The sequence below is a fragment of the Vidua chalybeata genome, chromosome 4 (genome assembly GCF_026979565.1).
Source record: "Vidua chalybeata isolate OUT-0048 chromosome 4, bVidCha1 merged haplotype, whole genome shotgun sequence".
Lineage (NCBI taxonomy): Eukaryota > Metazoa > Chordata > Aves > Passeriformes > Viduidae > Vidua > Vidua chalybeata.
The window spans coordinates 36,422,592-36,449,358 of NC_071533.1; the positions used below are offsets into that span (position 1 = coordinate 36,422,592).

Genomic DNA, 26,767 nt, shown 5'->3' on the forward strand with positions numbered 1-26,767 from the left:
CCTCTAGCAGCATGCTTTTCCCAAATGCTATTTACTTAGATGACTGTAAGCAGGAAGTGGGGTCTCTGCTGTCAGTGTCTTGGTATAGAGAACTACAGCAGCTGGTAGAAGCAATTACGCCGTATGTTTCTTGCATCACCCCTGGGAGACAGAATAACCACTAAAAAAGACCTGAAATCCTTTCCTTTAAGACAGCTGTAATATATGGATTTGTATAAATAGACTAGACAGAGAGTCTTAAAATTTTTGTAAATGTTCTAGGGGGGAAATCTATCTCGTCCCATAGATTTTCTGATAATTTTTTTAAAAACTCCATTCTGAAACATTAATTGGTGATGGATAATTTCATTTTTAAAGGCTAACACATAGTTATAAACTGAAGACACTATCACAGTGTGAAGTATTCAGATACCCAGGGTATTTAGGGCCGTCTCTCCTCTAGCACTGTGGTTAACCTTGGCCAGCAGGCACCACACGGTAGCACACAGCCACTCCCTCATCTTTTAGCGGTGGGATGGGAAAGAGACTTGGAAGTGTAAAAGTGAGAAGACTTGTGGGTTGAGATAGAGATAGGTTAACAAGCAGAGTAAAGGCCACAGAAGCAAAGGAAAACAAGCCATGCAAATAAAGCAAAACAAGGAATTGATTCACTGCTTCCTGTGAGCAGGCAGGTGTTCAGCCATCCCCAGGCAAACAGGGTTCCATTAGATGTAACAGAGACCTGGGAAGACAAATACACTGAATGTGCATGTCCATTTCCTCTGTCTTCCCCAAAGCTTTTATTAGCAAGCACAACTATTCTATGCTATGCAATCTCCCTTTGGCAAGTTGGGGTCAGCTGTCCCAGCTGTGTCCCCTCCCAGCTTCTTGTGCACCTCCAGAGGGCTCAGTGGTGGGACAGTGTGAGAAGCAGGATGAGCTATGACACTGTGCCAGCACTGCTCAGCAGCAGCTGAAACATCTCTGTGTTATCAACACTTTTGGTCACAAATCCAAAACATAGCACCATACTGACTGCTGTAAAGGAACCAATTATTATTTAGCTATCCCTAGCAAAATCAGTACAATGCCTGGTATTGAGCTCCCATATGTCATTTTTACTTCTTCAGAGGAGTTTTTGTTGAAGTGTAATAAGTGAAGTGGTTTCATCCAGGCAGCTCCACCGGACAGCAGAATAGTTTTCTGATACTCCCAAACACTAAACAACAGGGGGTTAACCTGTTGTGGTGCACTAAACCCCTACATTAACCTAGTCTATGTTTTGACTCCCAAAGAACAACTTTCTTTTCTGGCAGGCCACCTGCTTCCACATAATGTTCATATGACCCCTGAAAGTATTTTGAGAGTTGTGCTAGTCCCAATTACTATCCCTATAGCTGACTTTACTTCAGATTCTGTCACTGAGTTGAAATAATGCTTGTGAGTAGTGACAGAATATTTAAGTGTATGAAGTTATATATTTTGATAGTTGGTTGCTTTGTTCTACTACTGTCTTCCAGGATTTAAGAGCCAGGAAATTTTAAAAGGGGTTTTAGATTCCAGGACTAATAGTGATGATTACACAGATGTTGATGTTTTTAACCAGTTCAGAAATGAGGCACATCATTTGAGACTAACTGGAAAAAAATTGTACTTGAGACTTACAGAGAAGCAATGTCAAATGTGTCAAAGTGGTCTACATATCTGTCTCCACGCTCTGTGAAATTGTTGAAGTATGAAACCTGATGAGCAACAGATTTGTGAGTTTATGTACAGATAAGTAAGAAAATGTTGTTTGCCAAAAGTCAAGTAAGCTCTAAACGTGTCACCAGCATGGGGTCTATGCTGTGGCAAACTATATGATCAGATAAAGATCATAGGATCAGTGCAGAAGTATATTTTCTTGACCAAGCATAACACTTGAGGTGTTCTGGTGGAAAGTAAGATTTGTTGCAGAAGCAGCATGAAGCTAAGCTCCCTACAGGATTACCTTTTCCCAGATGCTTTCTGAGAATAACTCTGGACCTGAGGGCTTTATATATGATTACTTGGAGTGAAATCTTGGACACTATAATAAACTGGCAGTTTTAATTCCAGGAGTGTTGCCACAGAACATTTCAGAACCAAAGTAAAATTCTGCACTCAGAGCTGCTAGTTTTGTGTCTGAAGGTTTTGGTGAAGACTGGGAGAGCTCTGCTAGCAGACAGGTCCTTTAAAGTTTAGGCCATGATTATGTAGAGCAAGAATCTGTTTGAAAGAACTGTTACTTTGACAGAGTGACAGAGTTCCTCAGAGGAATTAATATTTGTCTTCTAATTCCTTACTTCCATAAGTTCAGTGTCATTAACAAAACTTACTAAAGTTGTCTTGGAAATACCAATGATGCATCTTTGTTCTCCTAAGAGACTTCTATGTAATCATGTTGTCATTATGTAAAAGTAGTGAATCCAGGCTTCTATTTAGTTTTTGGGGATATTGTCTGTGAATCACTTCCTTCAGAGATTATTTAGGAATCTGAAGAGAGGCAGGGAGAGATGTACACAGACTGCGTACTTCACATTTCTTGAATGCATATTGATTTCCAGAAGAAGAAAGCTATATACCTTGGGTGTTTCCAAAGGGTTTCTCCCTAGTATCTCAGCAGTACTGTCAAACTCCCACTTTGTGAAAATAATCAAAGGCCAAATGTTTTCATAGCAGCACATTTCTAAGTCATTACATCATGTATTTCCATCTCTGTGAAATGAAGAAGAAGACTTTACCTCCAAAAAGTAAGGGAAGCTCCCCTAGGGAGGACGGTCTCCTGCCTGCTCAGAGGATGCTGTTCCAAAAGATGAGTAAGCATCACTTTTCTAAAAGCCACTTGCAGCAAATGCTACTTCATAAGTATTGTGCATTTCATGCCATAGGGCAATTGCCAAACTTATGAAGATGGTTTGCTCTTTGGCTGATCACATCTGAAGTTTCTTACCAGCATAATCCTGAGAAGGATACTGCTTGCCAGCTGTAGTGAGAGCCATGCTGAAGGACAAGGAAGGTTTACCTTTTGTCATTATTTCTGTGTTCCTCATGATGTTGAAAAAGGATGGTACATGTTTGGGATGGACAGATCCAGCTACTAATGTGTTTTGGTGTGGCCTGCAGTGAAGCATATGAACATATGGGGCTGAATATACATAAACTGACTAAGGCTTCTTGAAGAACTGCTGTAGGTGAAGTGGATCCCCTGTGAAACTAATGCAAGCAGGATTGATATATCAGTCCCAAGGATTTCCTGTGATAGAGTTATATCTGAATGTGGCCCTTTTTTACAGCATTTTAAACACATTCCAGCTTCCTATGCTTGTAAATACTTTAATATAATAATGTCCTTATCTGAGTGAAGTGGGATCAACTAACAGAATTGTTGGCTGTACTACATCTAAGTAGTCTGCTAGAAATACAACTTCAGTAAGCATCAAAACAATTTTGTCTGCGTTGGGATTTTCCCACACTGGGAACCTGACAGTTAACCTTTTGGCCACCCAGCATGAAAACAGAATTGTGCTACTTTTATCTACATGGGAGCATATTAAACAAGCCTGAAGTCAAATATAAATGAAGGAAGTTAGGAACAGCGTTGCTTTGAAAACCTTTTTATTTTAATAATTTGCACAGATTCTCATTGATGGAAGACAGATTACTTTGCAAACAAAAATTCAAAGAAAGCTACTCACTTGAAATAAATTAAACTACTGTTGCAAACATATTTTTGACTGCAAGCAAAATGTATCTTTAGTAGTAAACATTGGCTTCTTTAGCTAAAATAGACTCTCCTTTATGTCAGTTGGAAAAAGCAAGAGAACACTGATTTGACTTGGAATAAAGTTGTGAGATTTTATGTGATACTTTTGGAGCTTTTTGCCTCACATGCACACACAGAATGTATATTTTTAACTATTTGCTCTGTAAAACATTTTTCTTTTTTTGTGAATATTCTCAGAATCTGGTAATTGGAGGATTAGTCTGGGTTTCAAAAATGGATTCTTGTAGATTACTTCTGCAGAGCTTGTAGGCATCAGATTTTTAATTTCCAAAAATCCTGTATCTGGCATTTAAGCTTACCTCTATGAGGAAACTAGATATTTTGTCACAGAATAAAACTTACTTATTACTGACCTAATGTTACATAGGACTCACACTTGACAAAGAACATTTCTTTTGTGTTTTTTAATAAAAAGAGTAATGAGGTACTGCTTTATCTTCTGCACTTTACTCCCAGTGAATTTGAACCATATTATTGCAATTTTTTTTATATTTTCAGATAGTTCAGTGTCATAACTACTGCAAAATCTTAGCTATTTCAGTGTCACTGTGGTCTTGTGCCCTGTGTTAGGCCTTGCATTGTGTTATGACAATGTAAAGTTATTGCATGGGTTTCACTGGAAGGCCATACAGGTTAATTCATGTTGTACCAAATTCTGAAAATAAATGTTTCTGAGGTAAGACAGCCAGTAAAATGAACATGGGACCTGGGACCAGAAATAGAGATTAGCCTGTGCTTCAAGGAACTTCAAGGAGTGCATGGAGACCTTTGGTGAGAACACCAGATTTTCAGGGCATTTTGACTTGTCTCTATTGATAGACACAGCACATGAAAGATGAACCCAAAATGGAAATGGGTTTTGAATGCTGAATTTGCTTGATAAGAAGTCTAGATTTTCTTCACACAAGTTTTTGCTGTGAATAGAGGGAGAAAATACTGTGGAGTGTCACTCCAAAGAGGTTCTGTAAGGAATGCTTTCAAAGTTGATTGACTTAAAAATGTCAAAAATCTTCATCTAAAGGACTGCTGCTTTGTGACACACGTGGTGATATTATTACAAGTAGAATATTAGGTGGCCCTCTTCAAATACAATACTTGCAGAAAAGAGTTTTTAGTAATTATATTAAGTAATTTAAACATGTTAGTGAGAAAACATTATCATCATATTTTCATTTGCATAATAAATTTGAAACTTTTGAGGCCTTTCCCAGATATTTGGGGCTATTTGTAATATGTTTATAGCATAGATTGACAGCACACTGAATCAAAGAATGATACTCTCCCTTCAGAGAAGTACCCTGCCAAATTACTATTTGGTCTCCGATTTAATTTTTACTTACCTTGTTTCAATAAAAAAATGTTTCCCTCTGTTTCCTTTGCCCAAGTGTGGTTTGTATATAATTGTTGAATCTATTTAATCCATTTTAGAAAGGGCTTTGAAATATCCTCCATGGGAGAATTAGGGGTGTGTATACACAATTCTATGTTGTGGATCAGCAGGAATATAGACCAAAATAATTTTTTCTCTTCAGCTGATTTAAACACCCAAAACAAGTGCCGTGTTCTGTCTGCAGTCTTTCTGCAAGAGTATGGCATAGGAGGATGGGATGAAGTGTGGAGCAACAAGGTACCAGAGATTGAGGAAGGAAGGACAGAAGGATGATAACCATAAGTTAAACTTAACACTTAAATTTTTTTGAGAATAGGGAAAAGATAATATATCATTTGTGAGTTCTTATAAACTTCAGTCTTGCCTCTTTTTGTTTCCTTCTTGATTTGTGAAGTTAAAAGGATGGAAGGTTTGTCTACCAGCTAGATTATTGGTTTTAGCTGTGGACTTTCCCCCCCTATATTTCTAATAAGAAAGCAGGTCAGTGTACATGTGCATGTAAACCAGAGATAAGCAGCTATGGCTAAAATTAAGGTAAAACTGCTATTAGGAGATTTGTGACTTTCCGTGTGATGGAATTGGGCGTGTCTGTTTTTTAAAATACAGAGAATTGTAACATGATACAAGATCATAGCAATTAGTAGGCATGATTGCCAAGAGGATTAGTAAACATGTAGCATAAAAAAATCTACCTTCACTTGTTTGTCAGAGATGTGCTTTCATGAAAGTTTTTGAAAATACTTGCTAATCACAGAGAGATTTAGTCTGGATAAGCTCTTGAAACTTCAAATAGAAATTGGAAACCTAGAGAATCTTGTTCACTCCTTCACCAACTGTACATTCCCTGAGGTATTCAACATCTACTTTTTGTGTCCTGTTCACAGAATCATAGAATGTTTTGGAAGGGACCTTAAAGATCATATAGTTCCCAATCCCCCTGCCAGAGTCAGGGACAGTTTCCACTGTCTGGCTTCCACTTGACCAGGTTGCTCAGAGCCCTGTTCAACCTGGCCTGGAACACTTCCAGAGCATCCACAGCTTCTCTGGGCAACCTGTGCCAGAGTCTGACCACCGTTCTTTTCTTCTCAGTAAAGAATACCTTCCTAGCATCTTCTCTTATTCTACCCTCTGACAGTTTAAAGCCATTCTCTCTTGTCCCATCTTCACGTGCCCATGTAAGATGTCCCTCTTCAACTCTCTTGCAGACCCCCTGTAGGTCCTGGTAGGATGATCTAAAGTCTCCCTAGAATCCTTCAGGCTGAACAGTTCCAGCTCTCTGAGCCTTTCTTCACTGGAGATGGGCCTGTTGTGTCCATTGGTACAGTAAGATTGCCCAAGATGGGCATAAATGTGAAATAAATGAATCAAGAGCAATTGGTAGTGTCACTAAGATTTTCATACTTGGCTCACTGCATTATCATTTGCAAATGTTGGGGAAAACAGAAGATGCTTCATTGTTATGTGTTGAGATCAATTTCTTAAATGAATGCCTGAAGAAGTGCAAATTGAGGTTTAGAACATCCTAGTTTTTAATTAGAATATTTGTCACTTCCCAGTAATTATGGCTTTTATACAAGAGAAAATGTTCTGTATGATACATAAATTATTAAGCATAATAGAAGCAATAAAGCTCTGAAAATAAATTGGATAAAAAATAATATTATTTCCAAAGAAACTTCTATTTGTCAGTTTGCTGATTGTGTGCCTGGAGTCCTCTGTAGCCAGACTTTGCTTTTATTTGGGCATTTAGTGTATGGACCGGTGATCCAATATGTATTAAGCCTTATTTATGTTTATTTAAATTCATGTTGCATCAGTAGCCTAAAGAAGTTGTTTTGATTCTTTCAGATCAAACCACCAAGTTCAAAATAAAGTGGTGTTTTTACTCCTTGGAATAAAATAATACTCACTTGAAGTAGGTGGAGCTTGTTGCTAGAACAGGTGGTATTTTCTTTTTTCATAACCTGTAAGCTCCTGTGGCCTAGGTTTTGAAACAAATAACTGTTTTTGTGGGGTAGACCCAGGCATCTATCTGGCTTAAAAATAACACCACTGAAAGAAAAGTTCTCAGTCAGAGCAGTTCCCTTATCCAATATGATGTTTTGAAAAGTGAACATAAAGCACCAGAGCAAGGTCATGAAGGTATTGGGCCTTTAGGGAGGTACTCCTCTTTATGGAGGAGGCTGTATTCATATCAGGTTACCATGGAATATTGGCATTGCTATATAGTCAGAGGGAAACTAGATTGAAAAATGAGGCAGAAATTAAAGCTTTGCAAACCTGAGTACTGACATGCATAAATTTTAAACATGTCTCTAAAATTTCCATGTTTGCAGCATGTTATTTTATACTTGTAGTAGCATAGAGTCCTTAAGATAATATTGAAATATGTGTCTGAGAATTTAGCAAATATTTTTCTGAGCGTCTCAAGGAAAATACTAAGCAGTAGTACCTGAGACAGTGAGAATTTCTTGAGAGCAAATAATCTCAACATGCTCTCTAAATACTGACAGTGATCAAAACTAAAATGATATTGGAGAGTTACATTATCTAGAGATTTCCATGATTGTGTATGATTGATTATGACTGAATACAATTTATTATACATACAGTGTGTGTAATATGGCCTTGAAGCTGTTTCTTTTCTGAAAATTGACTTTGCAGAAATATTGCTTTGTTACTTGTGTTTACAACCTGACTGTATTCATGAGCATGTTTCTAATAGTGATAAAATAACATACGTTTCAAAAGAAAAGATAGATTATTAAACTTCAAATACAGGGACAATCAGTTCTGTCACTACAAGTTCTGTCAAAGCAACTGACTTGTGTACTTCCCACATGAAGGCATAGGTTGAATGCCACTGGACTGCTGAAGGATCAGTAAGACCAAAATACTCAAACAGTGATATAGGACAGAAATATTTTGTCTTGCATATGGGTATGTTAGAAAAGAATTCAGCTTCTTTCTGCCATTTTAAGATTACTTTGTAGGTCTGGCTATTTGACTATTTTTTTCCTCCCTATATTTAATTTGGTTACCATTTGAAAATTATAAAAAACATGAAGCCCTGGTTTAGAGTTGCTTCTCTGGCAGGAGTGCAGAATATTTGTAGAGCAGTCTACTAAAAATTAAATTATTGTTTTGACCTTTCTCTTAATCTTACTTTCTATGACAGGTTTGTCTGTTGAAACAAAACATTTTCACACATACAAACATGGAAATACATGGAAATACACTTCAAAAGAACTAGAGACAGTCCAGAAAGAGAAATACATAGTCAATAGTCTTTTGTCCTTATAGAAGGCTGGCTAAAATGTCCTAGATAAGATATTAAGTAGAAAGACTCCCCGATAAAACATCTTCTTTTTTTTCCCAAATAGAAAGTGTTTGACCTATTCTAGATGCATTAATTTTTGATGTTTCTCTTCTACAAATCTAATTTAATCTCCTAATTACAACTGAGGCCACAAAATTTTGACTGCAGTAGTCTCATCAGTGTTTTGTTTTTTAAGGATGTTGTTTGAAAAACTGAACAAAAGTGAGCCCAGATCTTTGACTACTCAGTATAATGTGTCATTGCTTCTAATTGCTGAAATCTGTAATCTATTCTTAGGAGCGTTTTGGAAAACCAATTTGTGTTTGGATTTGAGGACCGTTATCTCTTAGTGGACAGCCACTGCAGACATCTTACAACTTATGTTTGGGTTTAGATGCTTCTCTGAAAAATAAAATGCATTTGTCTATTTTCTTAGTTGTTAAAAGAAAACATAATATTAGTTGTGTGTTCCTTAGTTAGACAGATGGAGAATTTTAGGAATACTGTATTAAATGACAGGAATAATGAGCAAGTTGTAAGATTTCACTGATAAGATGCTGCATTCCTATTTTGACTTAATGGGCTAAGTTACCTGTATGATTACTTTTCCTTCTAGGACTCAGTTTGGGTTTAGTTTCTTCATCTCTGAAAAAAATGTTGATACTTACATTTTCTTCAAGATAATGATTCCACAGAGGAGCTTGCCTCGTTATGGTCTAAAAAGAGTTTTCAGATAACATTGGCATATTTTCTGTTAAAGGTTTGGCAGTGCCACAGAAAGAAGTGAGAATTTAGGACATTTACAGTTTTGTACTACCAACTTTACATTTAAATCAGCTGGATGGGAAATATACCAGAAACTCCTGACATAAACTCTCTTGATATTTGAACTTAATGCTATATTATACTTTTGTAACTCTGGAATTATAATTATGCTCTTGTCTTCTTCAGTTCCCCCAGATACGGTAGCTTTACACTGGAGTATATTATGGAGACCTATTACTATCAAGAGCTGCACTCTGTATTAAGAAGCAATATAGGAAACGTATTACTCTGTTCTCTTCCGGAATGATCAGAAAACTGAAATCGTTTTGGCAGAGTTGTTTGAAGTCTGACTGCTGAAGTTACAATGACTTCCTTGAGTTAAAGTTCCACTTCTTCTATGATTCAGGAGTTGAAATTCCCTTTATTTTATTTTTTTCTTCTGAGGTTGGGTAGTATCACCAATTTCAATACACTTAAGATTTTTGCTAAAGTTGTAGAAGACTGAAAATTATAGCAGTGAAATCCCAGTTGTAGTTTCTGCTCTTACTATAGAAAAATACTTGGATGTGTTTGACTTTATGAATTACCACTTTTATAGTCACAGTTCCTTTATGGTGAATGTGGCAATTGTAAATCAGAACCTTGTTCATAGATTGAAACTGTGTCCTTCTGTCTTTGAAGGTTACAGAAAACAGATCAGACCTCGAAGATTTGCACCTTTATGCAACTCCACGGGAGCAACGGTTTCGTATGTTTGCCAGTCTAGAATTTGAAGGACAGCTATACATGACTCCACACGACTTCATCCAGGCTGTTACAAGTGATGAACCCAAACGTAAGCAGGAGATTTGTAATGCGAAAACTGCAGGGGAAATATCCGTGGAACATGTTATTTTCCCATTTGCTTTTGATTCCTACTTCTGTTTCTGATTGTAGTAAAAAGGTACTGAATCTTCAGAATTTTAATTGTGTCCAAAAACATATAAACAGTATCCCGATTGTTACTAGATTGTAAACATCTGTATGCTAGTTAAACATTCTTGTCTTAAAGGTTGCAAACAGCTCAATAGTCATGAAAGATGGCCAGTTAATTTGTGCCATTTGCATTGACACAGTTTCTTTCCGAGTGGGCCTGTATTGCTGTACAACTCTTGCTTCCTCTTTTGTATAGTTTCTCTGTAAGCAGGCAACATACACATTCTCTAAAAGACTAAAGATAAGGTATAACATATAACTATATCATGGCTTTCTAAATAACATGCTTTGAGTCAGACACATGTTTAGTCCCCCAGGGGATCAACTTTCTACACTTAAACATTGACAATGTTAGTACTATTTGTTAATTAATGAAAAATTAATGATCAACTTTAGGTCATTTATTGTAAAATCTTTGTTTTAAGTATCAAAGAGTGACTAAATAGTAAGGTGATCCCTTTCTGCTCTAGTTTGATTTCCTGGCCCTCAGGCTTGCAGTGCATTGGTAGCAGCAGAGAGCTTCAGGAGAATGGGAATATCTTTGCTCAGGTGTGACATGTATAATCACCCAGCTTAAGTTTTCCTTTATTCACACCACAAAGCTAGTATAGAGAACAGTCAAAAGCACTGCTAAAACAGTCAGAGGAAGCTTAAAATTCTGTGCACATGTTGGATTTTTTTCCCCTTTGTTCTCTTAACAGTAATGAAACAAGAGGAAAGAATTCAGTCATGGCACATCAGTGATCAAAACTTCTATAACTTTTGAATAAAGATATAATCTCATTGTAACAGTGAAGACAGAAGATAGAGCTTAGATGGTGAAAACTTGCAAAACTTTGAAACTCTTACCAGAAAGCAATTTTTTTTGCTTTGCAGTTAAAAGAGAGGAAGCAGATTGCTTATCATACAAGTTAATACAAATACACATCAGCACTTTTTATCTATTTCCTCTGCTCAGACCTTCAATTCTTCCCTTTTTTGTTAGTATGGAGTTGGATTTCACTGTATATGGTCATGAAGCATTTGTGCTGTATGTGCTGGACATCATTAAAACATTTTGGTTTAACTCTGTTTTATGACAGTTTGATTGGCTAGACCATGCTATATGTATGGTTTACTATTAAAACTTTTCCATGCTGATGAATTTTCTGCTTCCTCCTCTCACAAAGCAACTATTCAGATTTTAAAAACAAAACCAAACCAAAAATCATGAAGCTCATAAGGACATTCTGTTTATCTCATGGAAAAGGGGAAGAGATCTGGAGTTGAACAGTCAGGCACCCTTCTGAATTCAGTGTAGCAAACCTTGTTTCTAACCAAATCCTTTCTGTTCATCCAGTTTACCTCTGAGACCAAAAGCAAAATGAACCTGTGTGTCTTTTAGGTTTCCTGGTATCACAGATTACATGGCTGACATAACTATTTTAAAGGATTATAACTAAGTAGAAGTGGATCACCTCATTCTAGTGCAGGTCATATTGTCTGGAAAATTGAGACAGAAGGCTGAGAAATAGGAAGTAATAGCTGAAATAGGTAACCCACAGACTACCACATCCAGTTTCTCATCTCTGACGATGGTAATTTTAACCTTTGTACTGTTTTCTTGGGCAAGTCAATTTTCTGTCTTGCTCTGTTGAAAGTAGTACATTTAAGGAAGGAATTTTTCTAATAATGCATTCTAAACTTTTTTTTTTGGGGGGGGTAATTTTATAAATAACTTGCAAGTTGTATATAATTGGGTCCATTCAGGCTGACATACTAGACCATATATTTTGCACAATAAAAAAAGAACATATACCTGGGGTTTTTATGAATAAAGACTAGGAAGGTCTTGAGTTTTGTCCAAAAGGAAAAATGCTCTTTGAAGTATAATAATAGAAGTTCTTTATGTCTGCTTTATAGAAAAGCTAATAATACTAGGCCGCCTGAATGATATTTGTGATAGAGTGAATGTGTCTATTGTGATTGATTTACTTTGGAAATCATGTAAACTCTACAAAAGTCAAGAGGGAGTTCACTTCCTTTTTTTGATTAAACACTAACTAATATAGTAAGAGTGTATTTTCTTTTATAAAATGTAAATTTTTACTCCAGGCATTTATTACAAAAAATATAAAATGTATGCTGTCTTTAACTTGTTTCTGCCTTTATGGTGCAGGTTTTCATTTCGGAACATACATTATTTTAAAGAGTCATTATTGATACATTTTTTAATCTGAATATGTGTTTATATATTGAGAAAGCAAATTAAGAGAAAATGAAATATATTTTTTCCCCTTAGTGCTAACTGTAGTAATTTTAGCTTAATGCTAAGCTGTAAGTGTATGTATATACACATAAATCTTCACTGACTTGTCTAGAAAAAAAATATGTATATAACATATGAGACTGGGAAACTACCTGATTGGAAAATTAGATACATTTATTCTCCACATTGCTTATGGTAGGCATAAACATACATCAATTTATATGGCAAATGAGATTGTTTTAGGGGACTTTTTAAAAAAAAATTAAACTGAAAAGCTTATGAAAATACGTTAGCTCATGTTATGATGTTGTATGATATAACTTCACCATAGTTAAGAATGGGATTTGTCAACAGTCTTGTTGTAAACCTTTACCAAGATGTAAAATTAAAATTTCAGTCAGTTTCTAACCATGAATTGATGGAAGACCATAGTGGGTAGCTTGTGTATTGTTTTAATTATTTAATGGAGCATGGAGTTCATTATGAGAAAAGGATTTCTAATAACACCGCGTCTTTTGCTCTATAAAAAGAAGCCTTTACCCACCAAAAATTTGTTATGGATTTGACGAGATAAAATGGTACTTTCTGGACCTTTGTGAATTCTAATATTCACAATGCCTTATCGTAATATTGAATCTGTACAGATATTTGTGTTGAGAAGGTGGTGATGAGCCTCAAGTTTTGAATTCTTGAATGGTTGTGGACAACCCTTGTCCAATTATAACTACCAAAGATTGGAGCCTGACAGAGGCTAGAAAAGGAATCTGAGTTAGTAGGAAGGGATGAAGGGTGTCTTAGCACTCAGTGTAGTTTCAAGGGCTTTTTTTCTGTATTTGCTTTAAAAAGTATGAGTAGTCCATGAGGACTGGCCGACCTGGTTGAAATCCAGGTCTCCTTACAATTTGCATTTTAATACTACTGCTACTAAATAATCATTTCAGAATATTGATACCAGGGGTTAGTATGAATACCCTCTACTTCCTGTTACATGTTTTAAGGATGTATTTTGGAGGTTGAAGGTCTTTTCCATCATTGAAGAAGAGTTGGATTAAAAACTACATCTTTAAAGTTAGGACTTCAGGTATGTATTAAGTTAAAGGGTTTTTTAATAACATAACAATTACACTCATAAAGTAAGGCAAATAATTCTTTGTCTAGAAAACACATTATAGATGTAATCCAATTTTTATGATACCACATTGGCACAATTCTGTGCATTCATAACATCTTTTTTTGCAGATGCTAAAAAGTGGCGATCCCTTTCAAAGCAGGTGAGCAATAATTTCTGTGTGGTCTTATAACCAAACATTTTGGTAGTTGATTTCATTTGTGATGTAAATGTAGAAGCACAGGAGAGTTTAATTTCTTCAATTTTGTCACTTCAGACTCAGCTGAATCCAGAATTTCAGATACTTTAGCTGTGGTGCCTGTTCTGTTGAATTTACTGACTTTCTCAAGCATCTATCAGTTTCTCCCTCAGTCTATATCTGACTGCTCTTAGTGTCTAAGTGTAATAGGTGTATGCAAAAGTGCCTGAAATATTTATGCTACTCTCTCCCTTTTCTGGTGTTTAAGTGCCTCTTATTTTTTTTTCTTTTTTCATTGGTATAAGTGCAAAAGGCCCTGTCTGTTTCCCTGTATTTTAAGTAAAGTACATTCATATTCATGGGTGAAGTTTGCCTTAGTTCAGGTTGAATGTTTTAAAATAACAGTTGCTCGGATTTTGTATGAAAACCTTACTGAAATCCAGGGGGACTTATCCTTGGCTTCAGTCAATATGAGCAGCGGTAAGTTATTAAGCCACAAATACATTGCATGTCTCTCTCCAGCTCAGCAAACACTTAGTATTCATGCAGATGAGTAATTCTTGCAACAATCGTGTGCAAAAATTTATGGAGTGCTTGAGTACTTCCAAAATCATTGTGGTAACTGAAGTTCAATTAACTGGTAGATATGCATGCGGTTCCTTGTCTTTTATATTGATATCCTAGAATTTAATCATTATCTATTGACTACTTCATTAAATACTGAAATATATGCTTTTAAATTTTTTTAAACCTTATTTTTTAGGAGCTGAATCAGATCCTTATGGAGACACCACCAGTTTGGAAAGGATCATCCAAACTTTTCCGTAATCTTAATGAGAAAGGTAATTGAGGAGAATTTATTTTCCTGAACCAAATTATCATTCTATTAACTTTTTTGTGATGATGTACTTAAATCTGAGTCACATTTTGAAAAATAAAAAAAGTGCTTGCTGTTGCTTTCTACATTTTACAGCATGGAAAAGTTCCATGTAATCTCTGCAGTGTTTTAATGATGCCATCTTCCAACTACTCTTTAAGTGATTGGGGACTCAGAGTTGGTTAAGCTGATGTTTGAATATTTCAGGTTCAGTTTGTTGCCATGAATGATCTCTGGACTATAGACAGAATATTCCAGTAAAGAAACAGTATTTCTTTACTTCTTTTCAATAGGTTCAGTAATGTGATTATTTCTAAAGACAGTAGTGGTATCTTATATCGCTGAATAAGCATTTTGTACACAACACAAACAGACAGTTTCAGAAATGTTATATATTTCTTTAAACTCTGCAGATGAGGCCTTTGATAGCTTTTAAAACTCACGCTATTGGTAAGTGAAGAGCCAAGAGTCACTCCCGGTTTCCTCTGTTATATTTTTTCCTTTCTTAATAATCTCTATAACTTCACAACAAAAAAACATAGAGAAATAAAACAATGATGGCTTTACAGACATTTAAAAGCTATTTATGATGAATAATCCACATATTTCTTTGCTTATATTCAGAGTGGCAAAGGTGTGGTGGTGTGTTTGAAATATTTTCAAAAGCAGACACAAGTGCTTGTTATAAAAGAAAGACACTTTATGCGTGTTTAAAATAAGCATGACAGCAACAGAATTCCAATCAAACAAATGCATGTAATTGATTAATATAACTCAAATGCAGCTCAAAGTTATTCAAGGAGTAAGTAGTGTACATACTCTCAAAGGAAGCTCTCTAGTTCATGGAGACACTTTTTTTCCTGAGTCTGCAGCCAACACTCCAGAGAGGCAGAAATTGGTACATCTTTGCATTGTATTTCAGTGTCCTTCTTTGCTCTAGGCTGCTTTCTATATAGTTGACTTTTGAAATATTAATTGCATAAATATATTAATTGCAGTATACAGCTGACTTTTGAAATATTAATTGCATAAAAATTCAGTCTCAGAATCTATTAAATCAATACATTATCAGTTAAAAAATATATCTAGATGTTGCTTATGAAGTCTGTAATAAAATGTCTGCAACTTGCACAGTCTTGATTCGACAGTATCTTACTCCAGTTTTCCGCCAGTGGAGTTCTATAGAAGTTAATGGAATTGGTAAGACTCAAACTGTCAAAATAAGATAGTAAAATTAGTATTAGACTTTAGTAGTTGGATATCTTTTCAGCATGTTTTATGAAAAAGTGCCTTCTATTGCCCAGTTTTATAAAAAAATATAAGAAAATATTATGGGACTTATGACAGCGTAAATTGGTGAAAGAAATGGAAAGAGAATTCAGGTCTTAATTATAATGTAGTCTTTATTTTTTTGTTTCTTAGTCTTTTTTTTCTTAAACATGCATATACAAAGCAATTAGCAAAAGCCCATGTCCATTTATTTTGCCATGGATTTATGTAATTCAGCTGAGGCATTCCGATTTATGCCCACTGACCTGAAGGTTTTATTATGTTTTACCCTTGAGTACCCTTTTTCTTTTCTTTCTGATCCTAGTGTAAGTTTTTCTTTCCTTTCAATCATCACTTCAGAGCCTCTCTCCCGTAACACTCAGAGCAATCAACCAGAACTATCTGTCTGCAGCTACAATATACCAGTACAAACAAAAGGAGAGAAGGCTTTCAAGGCCGTTTCAATTGCTTTCTTCATACCTGTGATGGACTACTTGACAATTGCACTTTCTTCCTGTTTTACAACAAAGAAGGTGCCATCAAAAAACCAAAAAAATATTTTTACATTTATTGACTGGCTATTAAAGAATGTTTTCCATCAGTGAATGAGAACCTTTGAGGTGTCTGATTTCTTGATAGGTGCTTGTCCAAACAGATTCAAGCAGGCCTTTGAAAACTTAATTTCTGCAAGCTGCTGTATAAAATCAAGAAGATAAAGCATAGAGCATGTGTTACTTAAATGCCTGTATTTAATCATTGCTAATCTTCAATAATGTGTAAATTGAGGAAAAGAGTAAGAGGTATTAAAAAAATCATAGTAGCTTTCCTAACTAGATCTACTAGCAGAAATAAAATACTGGTTCTGAAGACTTAACTTTGCTCTTGGATCAAAAGATGGGATGTGAAGTATAATGGAAGTAAAATCCTCATGATACATTGTTTTTAGTTTTAACTGTACAGGTTTTTCAGTGCAAAAAAACTCAGATGACTGCTTACCTTGTTTGTCACATTTTCAGTTAGGTCAGATTTTAAAAGATATTTAAACACCCAAAGATGTGGCTGTTTTTGGAAAAACTTTTGCACCTGCCTTGGATTGAAATCAAGGAGACAGCCAGCAACTTTTGAAAATCCTAGCTGATAGACATCTTTACTCTCAGGCATCTAAATACTTCTTTTTTCACTCTTTTGAAATAATCTATGATTGTGGACTGACTTAACACGTCTGATTTTGGAGGACAGACAAAACCAATTTGCTAGAAATAGGGAACAAGTTTGCCTAGTTCAGCCTCGAAGGTCATTGGAGCTCTCAGGCCTTTTGGGAGAGCTGCAAGCCATTGTTTTTCATTCTTACTGAACTATGAGATGCTTCTCTTCATTGCTGCTCTGGACATTCTGCAAGGTTGTCTCTTTACCCCTTACTCCAGACCTAGAAAGGCACAAGTACAACTTAGAACTTACAACTTACCAGACATACTATTTGGGTATTGACTTCAGCTCTAATTTAAATTTTGCCTTAATCATTTCTGAAGAGAAGAGGAAGTGCCATTCCACAGTGTGGTTCCCTTTTGTAATCTTGCAAAAAAAAAAAAAAAAACCCATGAGATAAGTTTTCAGTTAATATAGCACATGCACTTAAAAAACACTTAATGAAGTCAAGAACTGTATTCAAATGGTCTGTACTGGGAGGAAGCACTATTAATGCTCTCAAAGTAAATGTTTTCATACTGTTAAAGAGTACTATCATGGTGGGGTGTTTGGAAAGAAAATTGAATAAATCATTTATACTAGTTTTTAAGAGTCTACCCAGATTCTGTTCAATAAGCCGTGCTCCACTGAATGTTGATTTACTTGCCATGTTTAATGCACTCCTCCCCTAAAGAACAAACCCAAACAAAAAGCCCCAAGCCACAGATGAATATTGTAGACCAATAACTTATTGACCAGATCGAATAGTTATGTGCATACAAGTATGAATATGCATATGTACAAAAATTCTCCTTGTATATAGATTTTGTGTTTTCAAGTTTAGGATGTGAAGACAAGGAGAAACTAACATGGCATAATTTTTTTTTTGTCTTCAGGTGTGATATCTTACACAGAATATTTATTCCTCTTATGTATTTTAACAAGTAAGTATTTTTGAAGAAAAAGGTCTTAAAGATTCCTTACAATTTCAAAGCTCTGAATGTGTTGTTGTGTGTTAAATTACACTTCCTATCCCTGCATGTAGAGAAACTACACCATACATCTCTATGTCCCTCTGAATCTCTTTTGCCCTTCTGGAATCTTGTGTTATGCTTTTATTAAATGCATTATTATCTAGAACACCTGTTAGTGGCTGTTCACAAAGCTGTGCCATATGCTCCAGCTAAACCCCAGTTCAGAGCTTAAATTTATTTTCTTGTTTGAAATTCCTACAAAAATTGTAGCTAAATTTGCTGAAGTTCATAAGGGACACTGAAGAAATACAGGGAGAACAGAAAGATACACATTATTGCTGTTTGTTTCATGGATTAGTGCATAATGGTTAAAATCAAAGAGTCAGTGGTAAAATATAAAGTATTTATGTCAGAAACACTAACAAAATTGAAAAATCATTCTTTTATGTCCCATAAAATTGAAGTAAAATACTTTGAGTAAAACTTACAGTAAACTAAGCCTGATACGGACTTTTATTAATATTTTAAGAGGTGTTTTCTGGGAAGAAGCAAAGAATTTTACTTGTCTTTCACATACATGTAATTAAATAATTTCTATTGGATTCATTAGTAGGGTTTTTTTGAATCAGAGCTGGAACTTGACCCTGAACCCTTAGTATCTTCCACTATGGGATCAATGATTCTTCCATCATTTGTTATCTGAATTAACTTTTGACTATAATTGCATTCATATTGCAAATAAGCGGGTATCCCCAAAATGCTGCCTAAAGGCTTTACTTAGTTACGTTAAAAGTTGCCATGTTTCAGAAATAAAGTTCTAGCGTGATCTCAAATTTCAATAGCATTAAGCATGTAAGCAAGAAAATGTTGAGTGACTTTCAGCATAACATTTACTTTGACCAGAAGTTGCATCCAGTACCTTTTTTTCAAAATCTTTTAAAGTGTCTTTTAGAACACTGTGTTTTCATAGGAAATTTATTTTCTACATATCTGTGTTTGTAATATAAAATGGACTCTACCCATGAACTAACAATCTTTTATGAGATATTATTTTTTGAATATTTCATGTTCTATTTCTACTTTTGTGAGCATGCCTTCCGTTTGAATAACATGGGTTATACTGTTTTATAACAGTATACATTGTATATAGATGTTACATTACAGATGTTCTGTTTTACAGAGTTGCATTTAGTATGTACACAAACATCCTGATTTAAATCAGTTGAAGTTCTGGCTTTTATGAAGGGACACCAAATAAATTTCCTAGATTTTTATACTTGCTTTCTTTCCAAGGAAATAAATAATTGAATGTTTGGTATTTTTTTGGCAGAGCCACATGCAGGTTTTCGAATTGCTTTCAACATGTTCGATACTGATGGCAATGAAATGGTGGACAAAAAGGAATTCTTAGTGGTATGTGTATTTGCAGTTTTTGATATAATCTTGAAACTAATGTGATGATGTCAGCAGTCATGAGAATATTACCTACATTGCTAGCTATTCTTCACTGAATTCTGTTGTTTATTTCCCTGATTTAGTATAAAGAGTTATTATAATGTAAACTGAAAATAGAAGCTCCTTCTTAGAGTGCACAGGAGTCTTGTATGTAATTATTTTTGAACCTTAACTCTAGTTTTTATTCTGCATGTTCTAATTGCTAGTGTAGTTACAGATAGGCTATTAAAGTAATAGAAATATTTTAATGGTTAGCAGAGTTACTTAATTGCTCTAATGATGAAAAGACTTGTAAAAGAATCTTTTGCTGGAAGACCACCTCACTTTGCCATTCATTCTGCTGATAATCACAAGTGACCCAAAAATTTTGACTGACATAATGTGACACTGTCACATAATCTGTTTTGGATAAGATTTGTAATGAAATAAAATATACTGTACATATATTGAGTTTACCCCATAAATCCATAGGCTGAATCAATTTGCTAAGCTGGGGTTCTGTGAGTTCTTTTTAAGGAGAATTTTCCTACAAGTGAAACTGACTCTGACCTGAATGATTTCCATGTGCTTTGGGACAGATGGCAGGCTACCTAGAACTTGGCAAAACAAGGTTTTGTTGCATTACTAATTTGAATGACAGAATTTTTCACATTAGAGCTTTACTCTGTTTATGACTGGAAAAAGCAGTTCTGTAAATTCGTCTTATTAATTATATAAGCAGAGTTTATTTTTTTTTCAGGTTAGAAATCTAAATAATTTTAGAAAGCTCAGACTTTGAAAGAAAAATTCACATGTTGGGGAGATTTGAAAATGAAGAATAATTTGGTGCTTGAGGGAAAATATTTGAAAATCCTAAATCATCCACTATATATTCATTTTATAGTGATAAATCTTCTACATTCAATTCAATAATAAATTAAAATTTGAATACTTCATAAGTTTTCAGGTAGTAGGATGCACCAAGTTTAGGAGAATGATCTTGCACTAACAAGAGGTTTATTTTTGATTTATGTTCATTTAATTTATTTTCTGATTTCATAAGAAATGGGAGGAAGAATTAATGCCATTCTAAATAAATGCCAGGGATTTATTATTAAAAAAAAAAAGGAAATGCAAAAAGTTGACCACTCAAATTTAGGGCTTCTGAGTTTACAACAACTGTGTGGCTTTATGCTAAAAAAAGTGCATGATAAACCAGAGATCTCTGAATTGTTAGTGTCCATAGGCAGCAGCTGTCTGGGATTACACTGAAGCACTCAGTTATGGTGAACATAGGTTATGACATTTCTTTAGAAATTAACATTTAAAATTCTGTGGTTAGTGGTGTAGACAAACTTTCTGAAGACTACACAAAGCCTTAATTTTCTACTGAACAAGTACAGATGATTAATGCAATACTTTGAATCAGATGTTGGAAAAATATATTTGTGTAAAAGACTTAAATTTTCTCTCCATAGATTTTTGTGTAGTTGAGCTTAAAAGAAATACAGTGAGTACACATGAGAAAAAGCCCAGTGCCTTATTGAAAAAGATGGAGCAAAATACAAAGAATGAAAGAGACACATGGAATGTATTTAAGTGTCAGAGCCCAATTTATGTAAAGACACCCTAGTTTTCTGTGTGTGTGGTTTCTTAATTGATTCAAATAAACTATGCTAACCTTAAGAAAATAGAAATATGGAAGAAACTCTCCTTAACGTGCTGAACTTCCCTCAATTCTCCTTTTCAGGGAGGTGAGATCTGAGATCTGGGGCTTGTTATGGTGACATGGCTTAAGCAGAACAGGTGTCTTCTTGAATTCCAATTCATTTTGGAAGGTGACACTACTTGCAAATTGTGGCATGCTGGTCATTTTTTTTTATTCTGTTATTAAATTTACACATCCTCATATATGCTAATTCTTAATAAGCATCTTTTCCAGTTAGAGGAACAACCCAGCAAACATTAGATTAATTAACAAAAGGAAAAAATAGAGGAAGAAAAAAAAAAGCAAGCATCTTTCGTGGTTTAACGAAACTGAATGTGGTGGAATAGACTGACAAATTTGTTCTAAAAGAAAGAGCTTCCGTTACAACAGCTAAAAGGGAGGAAATTGAAGCAAGAGGCTTTGTCTTTCAGAAAATGATGCTAAAAATGAAATAAAATAAGCATGTAAAGTGGGAAACAAGGACAATATTTAACTATAGATATTACATCTTTCTTTTTAACTATGCTTTTATAGTCCTCTTCACATCCTGCTATGTATTTGTTCTCTATCATGATCCTTGACTAAAGTTTCTCTTTATTTCTGTTAGCAGACTTGGTGTATAAAAGAAAGAAAGTAGAATTTTTAAACATTAGATATACTATCCCCTACATATGGTTGTATTTAACAAATTTATATAGATTAAACTTAAGTGCAACTCTGCTTCATTAGGTGTCAGTGAGCCTTCAAAAATTAAATTGGAACCCTTAAGTCAGAATGTGAGATCTGAAGTGAAAAAGACTAAAATAGATAGGTAGATAGATTTTTGTGTAATAAAAGTATATATGAAATAGAAGTTGATTCAGTGATACTGCAGCTATGATAGAACTGGCCCCAGATCATATATTTGGCATCTTTACTTACCTTGCTTGAATATGATGTATTATATCCTGTATGCCTGTAAGAATGAGACTGTTCAAAAGTTGCCATTTGAACTACCCCAACATTTGCAAAATATTTATCCATCAATTATAGGCAGCTATTGCAAAATTGGTAGTAAATGCTATTCAGTTTTACAATTAAAGAGACTTTGAAGAGCTTTTTTTAGGGATCCCGTGTTATGTGATTCTTGAGGAAACTGTGTAGTGAAGAGCTGAAAGATACTTAATTTAACAGCTGTATTGTTTTTGTAAACTAATTTTATGGTGTTTCTGCTTTCCTCTTTGCTTATGTCATAGGGGTGAGGTCAGGGAACAGAAGGATTGTGTTGCCTTGTTATTGGAGATCTTGGTTTTGCTGCCTTCAGCAGTCAATCTCATTATCCTGTTTCAAACAATGTTCCTATGAAAGTACTCCTAGACCCTTTTTGCATTCACTTTTTTTCAGTCACTGGTATCCTATAGCACTCTTTCTGAACAAAAGATCCATTTCCAGAAGTTTAGCAAGGGCTTTAATAATGCATGCAACAGAATCCTACTTCTTTTGCCTCTGTGGCAGAGGAAATACATCCAAGGATGCCTTGCTTTTTACTGATCTTTTTTGGTTTTTCAATTACTGCCACTCTTCTCTCCTGCTTGATGGCTTGTCACTTCACTTTTCACAAGGGATTTTCTTTCTATTTCTCTCTGTTCATTTAACTTTGTTCTTTGCATTGTTGTGGGTTGTGAACTGTGTATTGCTCTATCCTATCATGACTCTTTCCTTGTTGGCATAAGTTACAGTAACTTGTGCCTGTAGGTTTGCAAAAAAATTTGAAAAAATTTACCAAGCTCTGTAAATTTATCCCATACTCAAAAATAGGTATTGTGATACACAAAATATTCTGATCTGTATTTGCCTTATAGGAAATTCCAGAACTCAGTAGTCAACTTTGGAAATTCATAAAATGTTGTTTATAAGTTAGTTTTGTTTATAAATGTAGTGTTTGCTACTTAATTACTAAGCATTGAATTCTTTCATTTAAGTGTTGTCATACCCCTGCAGTAAAGCTTGCTGATTCCTTTTGTCTTAGTCATGTCCCTTCTCTGAAGTAAAGATATTCTGAAATTTAGTTTGGAAAATTTCCTGGCAAAATGTATCACACACACTTTATGTTTCACATTCCAATCCCTGTGGAGCTCTGTGTACATGCCATTACATTATCAGGTTTTACCAGACTTCTGGTAGGTAAAATTGCTGCTTTAAAAGGACTGCCACAATTGTGTCTGTATGCCAGGGTGTTTGGTTCTGAAAATACCATATTCTAGGTTGGACAAGTTTCTCAGATCAGGGTTTATTCCTTTTCCAGCCCACTTAGAGGATAACAAATGCTACATGAGACAGTACAATATTTTCACATGCAGTTTTTTTTAAAGTTGAAGGTCCAGTAGAGACCTAGATGGTATCATAGTTAATACTTTCTTCTATTGCTAAACGCTCTGAGACCTTTTTCTAATGGTTTGGGAACATTAATTGGTATTACTATAAATAAAGATACCTAAATAAACAGATACTTGCAGAGAAAGATAAATACAATCCAGGTCTTGCTCTGAAGACTTTACAAAAATAAATATGCTTAAGAATCTGTATGTTTGAAATCTTGTATTTGAGGTTTTCTCAGAAGTCATGTTTAAAGTTCTTCATGTTGAGATAGTTGTGAAAGGGGTATTTTACAAGACCTGAAGGTATTCTTTGAACAGACTTAAAAAGAAAGGGTACTTGATAAATTACTCTTGAGTAGTAGTTTGTTGCTGCTGAAGGGGAATGTTTCACTCCCACCAGGTGTTTCTACCCCTCCCTTGTGCCAGCAGGAGTAAGAACTGATCAGGTTGGAAACTAATGTGAAAAAAAGATTGATCCAGCTGACTACATAACCACAGAGATACTAATTAGAACCTGACACGAAAGGATGTGCCTGGAGGTGGTGAAAAATGGTGGAACTTCCCCTTTTTATATTGGCCAGATTGGCTAAATAGGACATTCTTAGTATTGTGCTCCCAAGTAGAATTGTTACCCTTGCTTTGTGGAAAAAAATATTTCCTTTTTCCTTTTCTGTGTGATGGTTTAAGTCATAGAAGGAATATGAATGCATGAGTATGAGCAATAGAGCATCATTGAAACTCTGATATTTCAGTAAAAAACTGCATTTTAATACTGTTTGTAATGTTCTTTATGATGAAGGATATTGTTATGCACGTGAAAACAGGATGAACACTAAATATGAACAAATTGGTTTGGTTTTTAGCTCCAAGAGATCTTCAGGAAAAAAAATGAGAAGAGAGAAAAAAGAGGAGATGAAGAAAAACGTGCAATGCTGGTAAGTAAAATCAGAAAAGTTGCATCTGGTAGTTTGTTTGGGTTTTTTTTTTTTTGATGTAGTACAAAATTATGTGTGTATATATTTCACTGATCACTTTTTTTTAAAACGCTAAATTCTTATTGTTAAAAGAATAGGCATAACTTTACATGTAGAAAAAAAGTAATATTTAGCCTAAACTGCAGTTACTGGGAAAAAAGAGTAAGTGGTTTATATGAAGGAAAAAGTAGTGTTTAAATACTGTAGTAGATGTTACGACAGTAGAATTGATTCCATTTGGAGTTTAGAAATCTAGGGAAAAGTGAATAGTAATGAGCCAGTGTTACTGTCTATAACAGTGAGAGATCTCAGTGGGAAGACCAAGTTACACACTTGCTTTCAGAACTAACTGAAGCTGTTCTTGTAGACCCACTGATCCTGGTGCTTGTTATCCACATAGTAGTTTTAAAATAGATTATGAAATGTTAGAACTGAACTTAGATTTTATATTAAAAATTAAATTCTTACTAAATAATGCTTACAACCAATGCAAAATATATTAATTTGAATAGATTTTTGTGGAATATTTTTGTGGGTACTCACATAATGTTAAATTTGCATTTCATGCAAATAAATGAAAAGGTAAGTCATAAATAAATGAGTCTGTGGTAGTTTGTCTGAGGGATGGCAGCAGTAACAGGTACTTCTTTTTACTGTTGGAAAAGTAAATATCAGGGACAAATCTCTGCCAGTCAGAGAGCAGAAAAAAAATTACGTTCATTTGCAATATGCATATTTATGGAAAAAATTCCTTATTATAAGAAACATTTTGACATATCAGCAGAGCTTCTTAGTGTCCATTATACTTTTGCCAACATCAATGCTCAGTCTCAGTTCCTTGTCCCTGAAACCACAGGAAATATGATTTTCAAGAATTACTACTTTTTAATCTTTCCCTGAGAAAAAAAAAGAGGGATTCTTTTTCTTCCCACCCAGATAGACCAACCTGCTCAGCTTTTCAAAACTGTAGGTCAGTTGTTGAATCTCTCAGAGACAGTTTATTTTGAACAAAGAAAACTTATATATAAAGGAAGTGCTTTTGGAGAACATAAAGATTGCAAAATGGCACGTAAGTCCTGAGGGTAATCTCTAAAAATCTGTACTTCTCTTTTGAAAATTTGAAAAGTAAGACTGAAAATAAACCATGTTTTTCTTCACTGTCATTTTGAAAACAAATAAACAAAAATAATAACATATATAAAGGTTTGCTTGTCTTAACCTATTCTGTTGTCTTTTTTCCCCCCTTCTTTTGTCTTCATTCTGACATGTGATACTTGGCTTGGCCCATTTTCGCTGTATGTCAGCGTCTTCAACTTTATGGATATCACACTCCTACTAACAGTGTATGTACTCTATTTTCAATTGATGCAGTCTTCACCAGTGAGATGAAATAATGTGCTATGAGAAAATCTATTGTATTTATCTTTTTCATCAAGTAAATTATTTCTGCTAATCAGTAAAAATGTGAGGAATCTTGACTTACATAAAAGATTGTTGCATGCATGCTGAACATGCAAGCCTCTCAGGAGGAAAGGTTGCTCTCTATTTATATGACATGGAGGAAACAGTATTTTTAAGGGAAAGTACAAAATACATTTCAATAAACTGTAGACATATTTTTAATTAATGAATGAAATTAAGTCATCCTGCATGATGAGTCATTTGATCCATCTCTTTCTTTCCTTGTGTATAGTGTGAATAATTAGTCAATTGAATCCTTCACCTCTTTGTTGCTCCCCAAAAAGAAATCTGAAGAGAGCTTTCCTATTTTTATGCTTCACCTACAGAATAAATATATAAGAACTTTCACTGCTGAAATAGGAAAGGGTTTTACAGAAACTATTCCCTGTATCACTTACTTGACAGTAAACTTCTTTATAATAATTTTTGAGGGCTGAAAAAGAGAAGCAGAGAGAGATCTGAGGTTTTTAATGTTTTCATCATGACCTGATTAATTTCTGAATAATGGCAGAAGTAGAACAGTTTTTAAAAAACAGATGGATTTTATGTTTAAATAGAAGAATTCATCTTGTTGTGGCATTATTGTGATATTCCAAGTGACAGGATTGGATCCAGGAGAATTAGATGACTAGTGAAATTCTAATTTAAAAATTTGTTTTGTTATATAATTATTCACACGCACAGATTTATTTCTTGTGAAGTTGGCACCTACAATTGGAGCAATATGCAGGAAGGAAGTC

The 26,767-nt window shown here is 34.7% G+C and overlaps 1 protein-coding gene across 5 annotated transcripts in view; it reads left to right on the forward strand.

Annotated features, from left to right (window-relative positions):
- MICU3 (mitochondrial calcium uptake family member 3) overlaps positions 1–26,767 on the forward strand; it is a 52,418-nt gene that overhangs the window by 2,690 nt on the left and 22,961 nt on the right. For 3 of the 5 annotated variants that reach the window (XM_053941239.1, XM_053941241.1, XM_053941242.1), the window contains exons 2-7: positions 9,940–10,093; positions 13,721–13,752; positions 14,552–14,630; positions 18,016–18,063; positions 19,424–19,506; positions 24,456–24,527. In XM_053941239.1, coding sequence (XP_053797214.1) covers positions 9,940–10,093; positions 13,721–13,752; positions 14,552–14,630; positions 18,016–18,063; positions 19,424–19,506; positions 24,456–24,527 — 468 coding nt within the window. Of the gene's footprint in view, positions 1–9,939; positions 10,094–13,720; positions 13,753–14,551; positions 14,631–18,015; positions 18,064–19,423; positions 19,507–24,455; positions 24,528–25,870; positions 25,910–26,767 lie in introns of all 5 variants that reach the window. The other 2 variants (XM_053941238.1, XM_053941240.1) reach the window with 1 other exon arrangement.